General features: G+C 41.6%; 1 protein-coding gene across 3 annotated transcripts in view; it reads left to right on the forward strand.

The window, feature by feature from the left end:
• Positions 1 to 13,635, forward strand: part of LOC126336376 (caskin-2-like) — a 186,281-nt gene extending 172,646 nt beyond the window's left edge. Inside the window, exons 5-6 of one of the 3 annotated variants that reach the window (XM_049999989.1) lie at positions 8,283 to 8,473; positions 13,251 to 13,635. In XM_049999989.1, coding sequence (XP_049855946.1) covers positions 8,283 to 8,473; positions 13,251 to 13,293 — 234 coding nt within the window. In that variant the 3' untranslated portion in view covers positions 13,294 to 13,635. The remainder of the gene's footprint in view (positions 1 to 8,282; positions 8,474 to 13,250) is intronic. The other 2 variants (XM_049999987.1, XM_049999990.1) reach the window with 2 other exon arrangements.
• Positions 13,636 to 14,047: the final 412 nt, after the last annotated feature.

Consider the following 14,047-nt stretch of genomic DNA (forward strand, 5'->3'; position numbering starts at 1 on the left):
TTTTAGCGCAAGGAAATTGACTTTCAATAACCCGTACAAAAGAATGGCCCTGACTAACAATAACCTATACCTTTCATGAATCACTTACCTCAAAAACATCTTCGTTACTCGAACTACTGCAATACAAATGGTTCAAATGCCTTTGAGCACTGTATTTTCCTTACTACCTCACGATTTCATGTATTTATTTGTTTTTTATTGTCATTGCCTATATACTCCATATATTCTTCTGCTACAATTGTCAATTCTGTCTTTCACTAAATTTGTGTATCACTTTCAACATCTGAGGTCATCAGTCCCCTAGAACTTAGAAGTACTTAAACCTAAGTAACCTAAGGACATCACACACATCCATGCCCGAGGACGGATTCGAACGTGAGACCGTAGCGGTCGCGCGGTTCCAGACTGAAGCGCCTAGAACCGCTCGGCCATATCGGCCGGCTAATGCAATACAGCGAGCGCTAATACTGCCAGCTAAATAAAATATTCTAACTACTGAAGGCACTAACTACTGATAGGCATAGTTAGCAAATGAAAAAAGTTGATAGCTTATAGTAGCCTCTCAAAACTTTGGCATCTCTCCCCACATCCACCACTGCTCACGGCTCACCTTCAACTGCCCAACACTACACAAGCGAATATTCCAACAGTAAGTCCAACCAGCCACAGGCTGCACACAGCACAGTCAGTGATTTTCATACAGAGCGCTACATGGCATTACCAACATAAAAACCTAAACAGCCTACTTACACCTTTCTATTTATTTATTGTTCAATTTTTTGCCTTTTTACTTGCATCACTACTGTACTACCAAACACGACGTTTGCTGTATGGCTGTGCCTAATGAGGCCTCAGTCTAGACGAGTGACATCTTTTTCAATTTTGTTTACAAATACTGTAATTTCTTTGACGACAGTAATCAATTAAAGTCTCACGATGGTCTTGTAGGCCGAGAACAAATTAACTAAATAAATTAATCCTCTAGAACATAAACAATATTTTTCTTTTAATTTCTGTTGTTCTATCAATAAGCGACGGGAGAATCAATTAACCTAATCGCCAGGTAACGCTGGCTGCAACCAAAAACAAATGACTATCGGCCAAAGTTTTTGAATTCTACCGATTCTGATCAAGGGAGCCGATGGGCCAACTTACAGTTAACACACTGTACACAGGGTGTACTTGTTCAGAACTGATTCTGGACTTGACACTTTACTAGGAACTCGTAGAGACTGAGGGTTGCTACATACACGCAACACACACGTTTCTTTCAACTCACTCAAAGACTCACAACCTACTCAGTGTATAAATCTGGGAATGACATTAGTACATTCTGGAAGAGCTACACTGTTTTCATTTTAGTTTTACGACAGCAAATTTTTAAGACAATACACGGAAAGTATACGAAAATTAATTTCTTGATGACGCTACCGAATTTTCAAGATGCTGGAGATTCTTTTGATGTTGAGTTTAGGTGAACGTGAGTGAAATCTTCAAAATACACCATAATTTCATTAGCTCTTAATCGGAACTCGGTTGGAAATATCTAACATGAGATAATTTGAGTTAAATGCTCTCATCGTGCGTCTAAAACTAAACGGGTGCACGAACCAGTAGCTGGATTTATAATTATTTTGTTGCTATGTTTCGTAATAAAACTTACTACTTATTTCTTTCATAACAAAAATAAACCATGACTGTATATCGGGGCGACGAAACGTGAACCACCTGTCCGGGAAAAATAAGAATAGCTATACAAAATACACTAATTCCAGCAGCAGATAAAGACGGAGTTCCGAAGAATAATTCATAAAATTACTATGAAATATCAGTAAAATGATTTTGTAATCACTGTTTCAAACAGATAATACAAACAAGATAAAGTAATGAAACGAAATAAGTTACATTGAAGCGCCAAAGAAACTGCTACAGGCATGCATATTCAAATACAGACACACGTAAACAGGCAGAATAGGAGCTGCGGTCGGCAACGTCTATATAAGACAACAAGTGTTTGGCGCAGTTGTAAGATCGGCTATTGCTGCTACAGCAAAAATGGTTCAAAATGGCTCTGAGCATTATGGGACTTAACATTTGAGGTCATCAGTCCCCTAGAACTTAGAACTACCTAAACCTAACTAACCTAAGGACATCACACACATCCATGCCCGAGGCAGGATGCGAACCTGCGACCGTAGCATCCGTGTTTGGCGAAATCGCGGTGAACGCACATTGGAAGCGTGTGTTCGTCATCGCCATACTGGCGTACCACGCAGCGTGTTGGTATGGGGTGCCATTAACTACACGTCTCGGTCACCTCTTGTTCGCATTGACGGCACTTTGAACAGTGGACGTTACATTTCAGATGCGTTACGACCCGTGGCTCTACCCTTTATTCGATCTCTTCGAAACCCTACATTTCAGCAGGATAATGCACGACCGCATTCTGGATACAGAAAATGTTCGATTGCTGCCCTGAGCAGCACATTCTCCAGATCCATCCCCAATTGAAAACGTCTGGTCAGTGGTGGCCGAGCAACTGGCTCGTCACAATACGCCAGTCACTACTCTTGATGAACTGTGGTATCGTGTTGAAGCTGCATGGGCAGCTGTACCTGTACTCGCCATCCAAGCTGTGTTTGACTCAATGCCCAGGCGTATAAAGGCCGTTATTACGGCCAGAGGTGGTTGATCTAAGTACTGATTTCTCAGGATCTATGCACACAAATTGCGTGGAAATGTAAGCACATGTCAGTTCTAGTACAATATATTTGTCCAATGAATACTCGTTTATCATCTGCATTTCTTCTTGGTGTAGCAATTTTAATGGCCAGTTGTGTAGAAAACAGCCAAAGTTGCAAGGTTCAGTTTTTAATTCATTTGAGGACTACTTTCAATTTACGTGGACACATTTTCAAAGCATCCTGTGAGTCGGGAAGTTAAAATTACGATTTATCTGATGCACTGTCACAAAAATTGAGTGCTTATTACAGGGTACGGATAATCTCGTGCCCGGGTATATGTACCAGACACAATGGTACTGGTATGTTCCGTAACAGCATGCAGAACATGTTAAGTCTGTACATACACGTTTATCAAAGTCAAGATCTTCTTGGACACGGCAAGACAAACATACAACTGATACTCTAAGTCTTACGCTGCCAAAGGAAACCTCTGATAGGTGGCTCCCTATCAGAGTGCACGGGAGTAATTTATTACAGTTTCTAATCGTCAAGGATAAAACAATTAATATATGAAAGAATAATCCAACTACCACATTTCAGCTTTTTAAATTTTTCCCAGAAGATGCAGGACATTTAAAAACTCTTTAAAGTTTTTCCATAAGCAACCGGACATTCAAAGGCAGTGAACAGTAAACAGCAGCGCCACGTACGGCGTATACAAACTAAAGTCGTATGCTGTAGCAGTAACGTAAAATCGTTGATTGTGACCCATAAGTAGTGTGGAAATAAAAATGGTTGCCACTGAATAAACATCACCACTCGAACTAATTCATAGTCGTAAAACACTTAGCCAGAACCGAACCTAACAGAATATATGTACCTATAAAAAACCTTTTAAATGACATTTCATAGGTAAAACAGAATTAAAACGCTATATTGTCTGCTGCTGTCTGCATGACAATATGATTTACTTATTTAGTCCAGCAGTGATGTAGGGATGTTAGATGCGTAATAATACATAAAGGGTTAAAGTCAAAGAGCAACGGGCATCCTGGAGAGAGACAAGAAATGTAATAACCCCTGGATACAAAAACGAGGAGGGGCGGGCGACTAGAGAAGAGGAGGGGGAAGGGTTTCATTGGTGTGACGGGCGGGAGGGGGGGAGGGGACGTATGTAGGATGCAGAGAATGTCTTCATTACGATTCATTGATACAACACAGTAGAAGTCAACTACCACGCATATGGTCTTATAATTTTTTTTTTTTTTTTGGGGGGGGGGGGACAGCAGGACATTTAAAACCAAGGAACAGTCAACAACAGCACAATGACTGATCTTATGTGTCACTGTAGTAAATGGCTTGTTTGTTTAAGGCGGATGTGGCGGTGCTGTTCTTGACTGTTCATTGCCTTTATACGTCCTGCTTTTTTTTGGGAAAAAAATGAAAAGGTGAAATGTGGTAACTGACTTGTACTTTTATTGTATTAAATTGTTGTTCTTGGTTATTGAAAATTGTAATAAATAAATTCCCTGCATCCTGATAAGGCGGGATTTGTGGCAGCGTAGGAAGTAGAATATCAGTTTCATATTTGTCCTGCCAATGTTCGTAGGAAAACTTCACTATGATATACGTGTATGTACAGTCTAAACATAGTTTGCATGCTATTGTGGAATACGCGATTCTGTCTGTCACGTATACCGTGGTACGATATGCTCTGTATCCTGTAATATGCACTCAGTTTTTGTAACAGTTTATTGGATAAGTTGTTGCTTTGACTTTCTGACTCACAGGACGCTTTGAAAATGAGTCCAGGAGACCCGAAACTAGTCATCAATTGAATAAAAAAAACTGAAATTTGCAACTTTTCCTTTTTCTACATCGAACTAAAAACAGTCACATATACTAGAAGCTGAAATGCAGTTTCAAACACAGCTATGTATCGCACTGCTGCGTGTGTTCACAAAGAAATCACGGCATTTACATACGACCGCCGTCAGGTCACTGATGAAATCCGGGCAAGTATTATCGCTAGACGCCAGCACGCTGCAACATTTAAGGAAAAGACCAGAGCACGAAAAATTGTGTGCGGAAGTTTTACGGATCCCTTTGTGAGGATTGTATGACAGATCCAATACTCTATGTCACGCTCATGGCGCAAAACATTATGACCACCTTCTTACTGGCGTACGGTCGCAGGTTCGAATCCTGGCTCAGGCATGGATGTGTGTGATGTCCTTAGGTTAGTTAGGTTTAAGTAGTTCTAAGTTCTAGGAGGCTGATGACCTCTACAGTAAAGTCCCATAGTGCTCAGAGCTATTTTCTTAGTGGCGTGTTGGTCTACTTTAGGTACGCGATAAAGCGTTCGATTTTGTGTGGCGTGGCTTCGACAAGTCTGATAGGTTTCTGGAGGTATGTGGCACCAGATGTCTACGTACAGAGCACGCAGTTCCCGTAAATTACGGGCCAGTAGTCGTTGGGAGTGAAGGTGGCGCCCAATAGTGTCCCGAATATTTTCAGTGGGAACGAGATTTTCACTCTGCAGCGGAGTGTGCATAGATATGAAACATCCTGACAGATTAAAACTGTGTGCCGGACCGGACTCGAACTCGGGACCTTTGCCTGTCGTAGACAAGTGCTCTACCAACTGAGCTACCCATGCACGACTCATGACCCGTCCTCACAGCTTCAATTATAGCAGTACCTCGTTTCCTACCTTCCAAAGTTCACAGAAGCTCTTCTGGTACAGCGCTTGCTCGCGAAAGGCAAAGGTCGCGAATTGGAGTCTCGGTCCGGCACACAGTTTTGATCTGTCAGGAAGTTTCATTTTCAGTCGGGTTCACGGCTGCGCTGGGTAGCCGCGCGGTCTTGAGTGGCTTGCCACGGTTCGCGCGGCTCCCACGTCGGAGGTTCGAGTCCTCCCTCGGGCATGAGTGTGTGTATTATCCTTAGCGTAAGTTTAAGTTACATTAAGTAGTGTGTAAGCCTAGGTACCGAAGACCGCAGCAGTTCGTTGTAAAAAAAAAATTGTTAATTTGTGGTAAGATCTTACGGGACCAAACTGTTTAGCTCATTGGTCCCTAAGCTTACACGCTACTTAATCTAACTTACGCTTTGGACAACAATACACACACACTCCGAGGACGGACTCGAACCTCGGGGGGGGGGGGGGGGGGGGGGGGCAGACCGTGACAAGATGCCGCAGCAGTTTGGTCCCATAGGAACTTACCACAAATTTCCAAAATTTTCGGGTTCATATCTATCGAATATGGTGGCGAAAGCATCAACGTGAGTTCACTAGTACGCTGCACAAACCATCTTAGCGTGACTCTGGCGTTGTGTCACGGATAGTTATTTTGCAGGAATAGTCCATCTTCATCAGTGGAGACATCAAGCGGGCAGGCGTTCTGCACTAATGTTCTCGGAGATGGTGCCTTCGATTACTAAATCAGATCCCACGGGTGCCCAAGTGGATGTCCCCCACAGCTTTATAGTACAGCCACTGGCTTGCATCCGTGACGCGGTGCATGTTTCAGGCAGCCATTCGCCTATATGGTGGAGTGTCTGGAGAGGACCATCATCTGGTGTAATAAGAAAAGCGCGTCAGCCGCCCAGGCGATAACTTCCATTGATGCATGGTCCAGTCTCGACTAGCATGTGTCCAATGCAATCGTGGTTCACGATGTTATTGTGTCAACAAGTGAATACTTGTAGGTTGTCTACTGTGTAGCCATATCTTCAACAACGCGCAATGAATGGTGTACAGCGAAACACTTTTATCTGAACCCAGCATTATACTCTCTCGTCAGACCTTCATAGCTTGCCACCTGTCCTGTTTCGAAGGGTGAGCAAGCTTGCGACATCCACCTTCTGTGTTTCAACAGAAAATGCTATATATGCTTTCACTGATCAAATATTAAATGCTCTGAATAACCGGACATCACCCATTGGTATTTTTTGTGAACTCTCAAAGGCCTTTGATTGTGTAAATCATGGAATTCTTTTAGATAAGCTAAATCATTATGGTTTGAGTTGGGCAGTGCACAAATGGTTTAATTCATACTTAACTGGAAGAATGCAGAAAGTTGAAATAAGTGGTTCATGTAATGTTAATACAACAGCTGATTCCTCAAACTGGGGTGCTATCAAGCACGGGGTCCCACAGGGTTCGGTCTTAGGTCCTTTACTGTTCTTGATATACATTAATGACTTACCATTCCACATTGATGAAGATGCAAAGTTAGTTCTTTTTGCTGATGATACAAGTATAGTAATAACATCCAAAAACCAAGAAGTAAGTGATGTAATTGTAAATGATGTTTTTCACAAAATTATTAAGTGGTTCTCAGCAAACGGACTCTCTTTAAATTTTGATAAAACACAGTATATACAGTTCCGTACAGTAAATGGCACAACTCCAGTAATAAATATAGAATTTGAACAGAAGTCTGTAGCTAAGGTAGAATTTTCAAAATTTTTAGGTGTGTCCATTGATGAGAGGTTAAACTGGAAGCAACACATTGATGGTCTGCTGAAACGTCTGAGTTCAGCTACGTATGCTATTAGGGTTATTGCAAATTTTGGTGATAAGAATCTCAGTAAATTAGCTTACTATGCCTACTTTCATTCACTGCTTTCGTATGGCATCATATTCTGGGGTAATTCATCGTTGAGTAGAAAAGTATTCATTGCACAAAAACGTGTAATCAGAATAATTGCTGGAGCCCACCCACGGTCATCCTGCAGACATCTATTTAGGGATCTAGGGATCCTCACAGTAACCTCACAGTATATATATTCCCTTATGAAATTTGTTGATAATAATCCAACCCAATTCAAAAGTAATAGCAGTGTGCATACCTATAACACCAGGAGAAAGGATGATCTTCACTATGTAGGGTTAAATCTGACTTTGGCACAGAAAGGGGTAAATTATGCTGCCAGAAAAGTCTTTGGGCACCTACCAAACAGCATCAAAAGCCTGACAGATAGCCAACTAACATTTAAAAATAAATTAAAAGAATTTCTAGATGACAACTCCTTCTACTCATTGGCTGAATTTTTAGATATAAACTAAGTAAAAAAAAACTTAATCATTAGTGTCATGCAATATTTTGTGTAATGTAATTTCTTGTACAGACATCTTTTATTAGCCTGACACGTTCCACATCATTACGAAGTGTCGTATTGTCGTATTCATGATCTATGGAACAGGTATTAATCTAATCTAATCTAATCTACTCCCAACACCTTGTCTCCTATTTCACTGTCCATGAAGCACTTTCCATAGACGCTCACGACAGTGGCGCGCAACCAACCGACCAGCATCGCCGTTTCATGGATGTTCGTTCCCTGCCAGCAGCGCATAATAATCTGCCCCTTATCAAAGTCGCTTGTGTTAGCGGATTTGCCCTTTTGTGCCCCGTATGGTCCCCAGACAGATTACCCATATGTCTCTGCACCGCTTTTGCATGGTGTCGCAGGAGGAGTGGTCAGTATGCAGGGATATGACAGGAACAGCAGCGCTCATAACGTCTCGGCTCGTCAGTGCCAGTTAATCAGTTAGTGTGGAGTGCTAGGCTTTTGACTTGTCTCTTGCAGTACAGTCGTGACGAGGCCGGCAGCAGCGGCCGCAGAAGCAACAGCAGCGCCGCGGCGTTCGCGGGCAAGGTGCGGCAGCTGGAGGAGGCCGGCCAGTGGTTTGCGGAGCGGCTCGCCGTGGGGGAACTCCAGCCGGACCCCGCCGCCATCTTCTACGACCTGCTGGAGCAGCAGCAGCAGCAGCAAAACGAGTGAGAATTCCAGGACTCACGCGGGAGCTCTCAGTGGAGCGCTGCAGGTTTCGTGTATAAGATATCGTCAGTGAACTTACCTCATTCATTTGGATAACATTCCGAGCTCTTGGCAAACTCTTCCGATGCCCTCGTCAGTGGAGAAGAGTCTGTATATGTATGTCCAGGATCTCCTCTCCAAACCCTGTATCGATTTCATCCAAATTTTCCACACAAACAGCAAACTACACAAATAACAGCACTGCGGGCTGCATACCCTCCTAGCTCCACTAGGAGTGGTAATAGAGTCAAAAACGTGTATTTTCAGCCTGTGGCTTGTGTACTGTCCTGCACAGCAGTCTGCTTTGTTGGAGAAGTATCAGCCTGCTTTATCGATCTGTTTTGTTTTACAGGAGCTACACACGTATGTGTATGTGTGTGTGTGTGTGTGTGTGTGTGTGTGTGTGTGTGTGTGTGTGTGTGACTGTTTTGGGTAGGAACGCTCAATGGCGAGGTTATCAGCACCCTTAAAACATGAAAAGAAACGAATGCGGAGATAACGGCTAAAAATGTTGCCACACAGTGATGAGCAAATGTACAAAATGGCACATGCAAATGGGTGTGGCTGAGCGAAGTTTGAGAGTATGGTCAGAGAGAGGGGGAGGAGGAGATGGTTAGAGAGGGTTCAAAGTGAAGGGCAGAGAGGAAGGAGGGTAGGAGCAGGGACATGGTAGAGGAACAGATTGATAGGGCGAGAAGGGCAGAAGGAGATGAATAGGTAAAGTGGGGGTGGAGGTGGTGAATAAGAAAAGGTGGGGAGGGGGGTGGAGGTGGTGAATAAGAAAAGGTGGGGAGTAGGAGGTGGATAGGGAGAGAGGACAGGGAGTCAGGAGGAGATAGAGAGAAGGAACAGGAGGCAATGTAGAGATGGAGCAGGAGCATGTGGGGGGGGGGGGGGGGGAGATAGGGAAATAGAATGGGAGATTAGGAGATGAACGTAGAGGAGAGGAAGGTATGGACAGAGAGAGGGGCTGGAGGAAATGGTAAGGAGGAGGAGGGAGAATACAAGAGTTTGGGGAAGGTGTAGAGGGGTAGTGGCGCAAAAGAAAGAGAGGGAGCAGGCGATGGATAAGAAGAGTGGGTTGACATGGACAGAGGGAGGGAGAGGAGGATATGTTCAAAATGAGATGTACAAAGAGAGGGAGGAGGAGAAGGAGATAGATAGATAGAGAGAGAGAGAGAGAGAGAGAGAGAGAGAGAGAGAATGGGGAGGAGGATATGGACAGATGGGGGATGAGGTGGAGAGAGAGAGACAGAGGGACAAAGAGGAGGAGGAGGAGATGGAGAAAGAGATGGAGGAGGAGGGAGAGATGCGTGCAGTATGTGTTACAACATGATTTAGCATTATCAGCAGAAGATGGCAAACATTTTATACTGCAAGGTAAAATTAATAACTTATCATGGCATCGCTACAATGAAAGTATAGTGACCGTCATATCTTATCTATACAAATGTTTATTGCTACTGTTCAGTATGCTGTCCCAAGTGCGTCTTTGTTCTCATAGCAGAAGATGCCAAATGTTATGAACAGCAAAACAAAGCTCATACCCTACCATGAGGCTACTACAGTGTCTGGCTCAGTTTGATACCGGTTTTAGCGACGAGTTCGTGATGAATTTAGATGTGGGAATAACAGTTTTTACTTTTTTTCGTTTTAATGACTGCTTTAGAACATGAACGAAAAAAGTTCAGTGTTTGGATAAAATGCAAGAAACAACCAAAACCTAATTTTTTCGATAAATACTTTTGAACATGGCAAAACAAAAACATTTCAGAGCTTTGAGATACTTTTGATCAGTCGAAATGGTGACATTATGACCGGCTGTTTCATTTTAATGGTGTCTTAAAGATTATTCTCTGCTTGGAGGGCGGGGGAGGCATAGGTGTTACGAAGCACAGCTGGGCTTATTCCGCGATTTTGGATTTTTTAATTTTCTTCGAATTGTTTTGAGTTTTCCGCCAACGTGACACCATTCACAGAGGGTGTGGTTTTGCGACAACAGTCCCAAAAGAAAGACATTCGTGGTCATCAATTTACTATGGACGAAGAAGTGCTGAGCTGGGAACAGTCATGGTTCCGTAGGTAACAGCAAACATTTTCTATGAAGGCAATGACAGCCTTATCTCAGATTAGGATAAATGTCAAGGCGTCTCTAAAGAAGGTTTACATTTGATGTGTCAAAATAAAATAGACGTTAAAGTCTGTCGACAAATCTTTATTTATTATTGAAATATACAGTTTAGGGATGTACTACTTAAAAATAATGTCATTTAAACGCAGTCCATCACTCATTCAAACGATGAGCAAAATTTTGCATGACGGCTCCACATATACACACTGGGATGGCTGCCACTTCGCTACGGGTATTTTCTTTTTCCTCCAGAAAGGTCGGATTACTGACATGTGCTTTAGGTTGGACATAGCCCCATAAGAAAACAACCAAGGGGGTCAAATCTGGACTGTGCGGAAGCCAATCTGCCCACTCCTGGAGATCAATTTGCCAGGGAAAATTTCATGAACTCGCAGTATAGAAACATTAGACGTGTATGCTATGGCCCTGTCTTGATGAACCCATGTTCTTTGGTTATAAACAGGAACGTTTCGCAATTCAGGCTTCAAAAAATCATTTAACACTGTCCCATAATGTTCCAAATTCACTGTATCTGCACGAATGCTCTCGTCCTCGAAAAACTGCTAGTAATTTTAAAATTAAAGTCCAAAAATATTCTGCACGAGAAAGTAAAGGGTAACAGATTGCAATAAGAATTCTTTTCAACGTTTTCAGTATTCCTGAATAAAGACACAAAGATTCTGAAACAAAATTTGAACATTTTTATAAAATTGTTAATGCTGCAGACATGCTGTTGCTTGGAAAATAAATTTCCATTTGCAAATTTTCATATCCTAAAAAGACCCTTTCTAATAATAGTGTTTAGTGTACATGTAAAATCATCATTTTTCCAGTAGTGTCTACGAAACGGAGCTGTCACATTCCACTGATCCATAGTTACATTAATTAATGTCATATCTTGTTAAGTTAACTAAGCAATTACTACACATTCAAATCTCAGAAACCAAGGCTACATCTTAATTCATTTGACTGTAACACATAGCGTTGCGTGTGTTTGTGTAATCAACGCCTAATTAGGTTATTAAATTAATTATCAGTTTTCTGCACCTTCCAGCTAAACAACTGTCTGTATGGTAGACACTGCAACATTTTTAGATACCACTTGATGTAGGCCCTTCATTTACACCTTGCATGCAGTAATTTTTATGTGGCTATTACTAATCTTTGGAGAAATACCAAATTTGTTCACTTGTACACTACTATAACTTTGGAAACGTTGGCTGTGTTGATTACGCATTTTGCCTTTAATTTCAGCGTCAAATTTCCCATCTGATGTATTTGGATTTTGTGTGACTACTGGTTCATTCAGTTTGTTTTCACTCTCAGATTTTCAGTGTTATTTTGCCCTTACAACTAAAACAGCCATTGCTAGTGTGTCTACAGCAGTCAAGTTGAGGTTTTCCAATGCTGATTGTCTGAACATCCTTAGCTGCTGACAGGCCGCTTGCTTACGTACCCTGTGCGCGCTCAAGATATAAGTACATCACACACGGATTTGATTCTGAAACACACTTCTTATGAACGGTATTCAGTCATAAACGAGACACGAGCTCGTGCATTAACGAATTTAATATAGCTGAAGTTTACAGTCTCATCAATAAGTAAAATTGAGTGGTTTATACAGTGAACCTTTAGGAAAATGTTCTCCAGTGTTTACATCGTTATGAGAACAATAAAGTTGCAGCAGTGCACCAACGCTGACACTGGCGTGATTGCATCATCGCTGGCACTGGCGTGATCTCTGGTCATAGGGAGAACATCTGTGGATGTGTGTCTTCTCTGTGGCAGTCCGTTACTTCCCTGGCGAAGAAACGGAGGATTTTGTTGATTGCTTGATATTTTATGCAAAAAAATGTGAAAAGTTCACCGATAATATGTTATACAATGGAGCGCACATACTGTAACTAGGTACGAAAATGCTAGCAATACATTATAGTATTATAAAGAAACAGTGTCCAGTGCGCAGTCAAAACGTGTATAAAACACAAGGGTAAGGTCAGCCAAAGTCCACAATCATTTGAAATTCGAATCATTGGTAGACACACAAACGGCAGAGTGTTGTACCCAGGGTATTGTTGATCCAAATGACAGTTTACACAATCATTTGAAATTCGAATAATTGGTAATCACACAAACGTCAGAGTGTTGTACCCAGGGTATTGTTGATCCAAATGACAGTTTACTCAGTAATTTGACTGTTTCTTTGATGAAACAACTGGAAGCAATGATATATGGTTTCCAAGTGAACCATGTGAGAAACGATCCACCGGTTTGAAATAATGGGATCTAACTACTCAGCCACGCGGGGTAGCCGAGGGTCTGGGGCGCCTTGTCACAGTCAGTGCGGCACCCCTCGTCGGAGGTTAGAGTGCTCCCTCGGGCATGGGTGCGTGTGTTGTCCATAGCATAAGTTAATTTAAGTTAGATTAGTATGTAGGCTTAAGGACCGATGACCTAAGTAGTTTGGCCCCATAAGACCTTACCACTAATTTCCTATCTACTCATACTCATTTACAGAGATTACCCCAATAATTAGCTGCCAACTGTGAGAACAATTATACCCAAGTTCTCCATGTTTTATGAACCACCTCAACCTTTCTTTTCAGGGAAAGTAATGCGTCGCGATCTAAGATCTTGAGATTCCAGTAGATGTACTGCATCGATGGCAGGAAGCAGCGTTCAGTATAGTGGTCACTGACGATACTAATGGAATCATTCACAGTGTCGATAATGGCTGATCGCTAGCGTTTCACCATGGAGCTGCAGTTGTGCACATCCAAAAACCACTGTTACTAAATTAAATGTTACGAATTAAAAGTGAATATTTGTCTTTCAGATTTTGCAAATGTGGTATTTTGTATAATTGTACACTGATAGAAATATTAACGGATCTTGTATAATGTTCATGGCTTCTGAAAATATTGTAATATGAGAGATTGTTACCATTCTTGTAATGAATTAACGTAATATATTTAATACTCTTATTATAAATGTGAAAGCCTTCATTTTTATCCAATTAAGTCACAAAACATTAACTTTCTCATGTCTTGCGTACACCCAAATAAGTATCTTCTATATTTTTGTAAGTTCCTCCCATATAATCAGTCCTAAGAGGACAAAGAATGACAAGTCGTCGGTCCATATGGTCTGCCTCTGAAAATTTATATATTTCTCATGTGAAATTACAAAATTACTTAATAGCAAAAACAAGTACATCATACAAAAATTTAACAACATAAAGAAACAAAATAGATGTAAATTTTAATTTAAAGCGTGATTATAACAAAGTTAAACTTTCAAACCGCTTTAGAAATAACACCATAACGTGAAATTGCAACAAAATATTATCGGAAAAAGGGCAAAACGTATGGCAGATGAAAAATAAATAGTTACAAAATGTAAC

This window comes from Schistocerca gregaria, chromosome 2 (assembly GCF_023897955.1).
Source record: "Schistocerca gregaria isolate iqSchGreg1 chromosome 2, iqSchGreg1.2, whole genome shotgun sequence".
In the NCBI taxonomy this organism is placed as follows: Eukaryota; Metazoa; Arthropoda; class Insecta; order Orthoptera; family Acrididae; genus Schistocerca; species Schistocerca gregaria.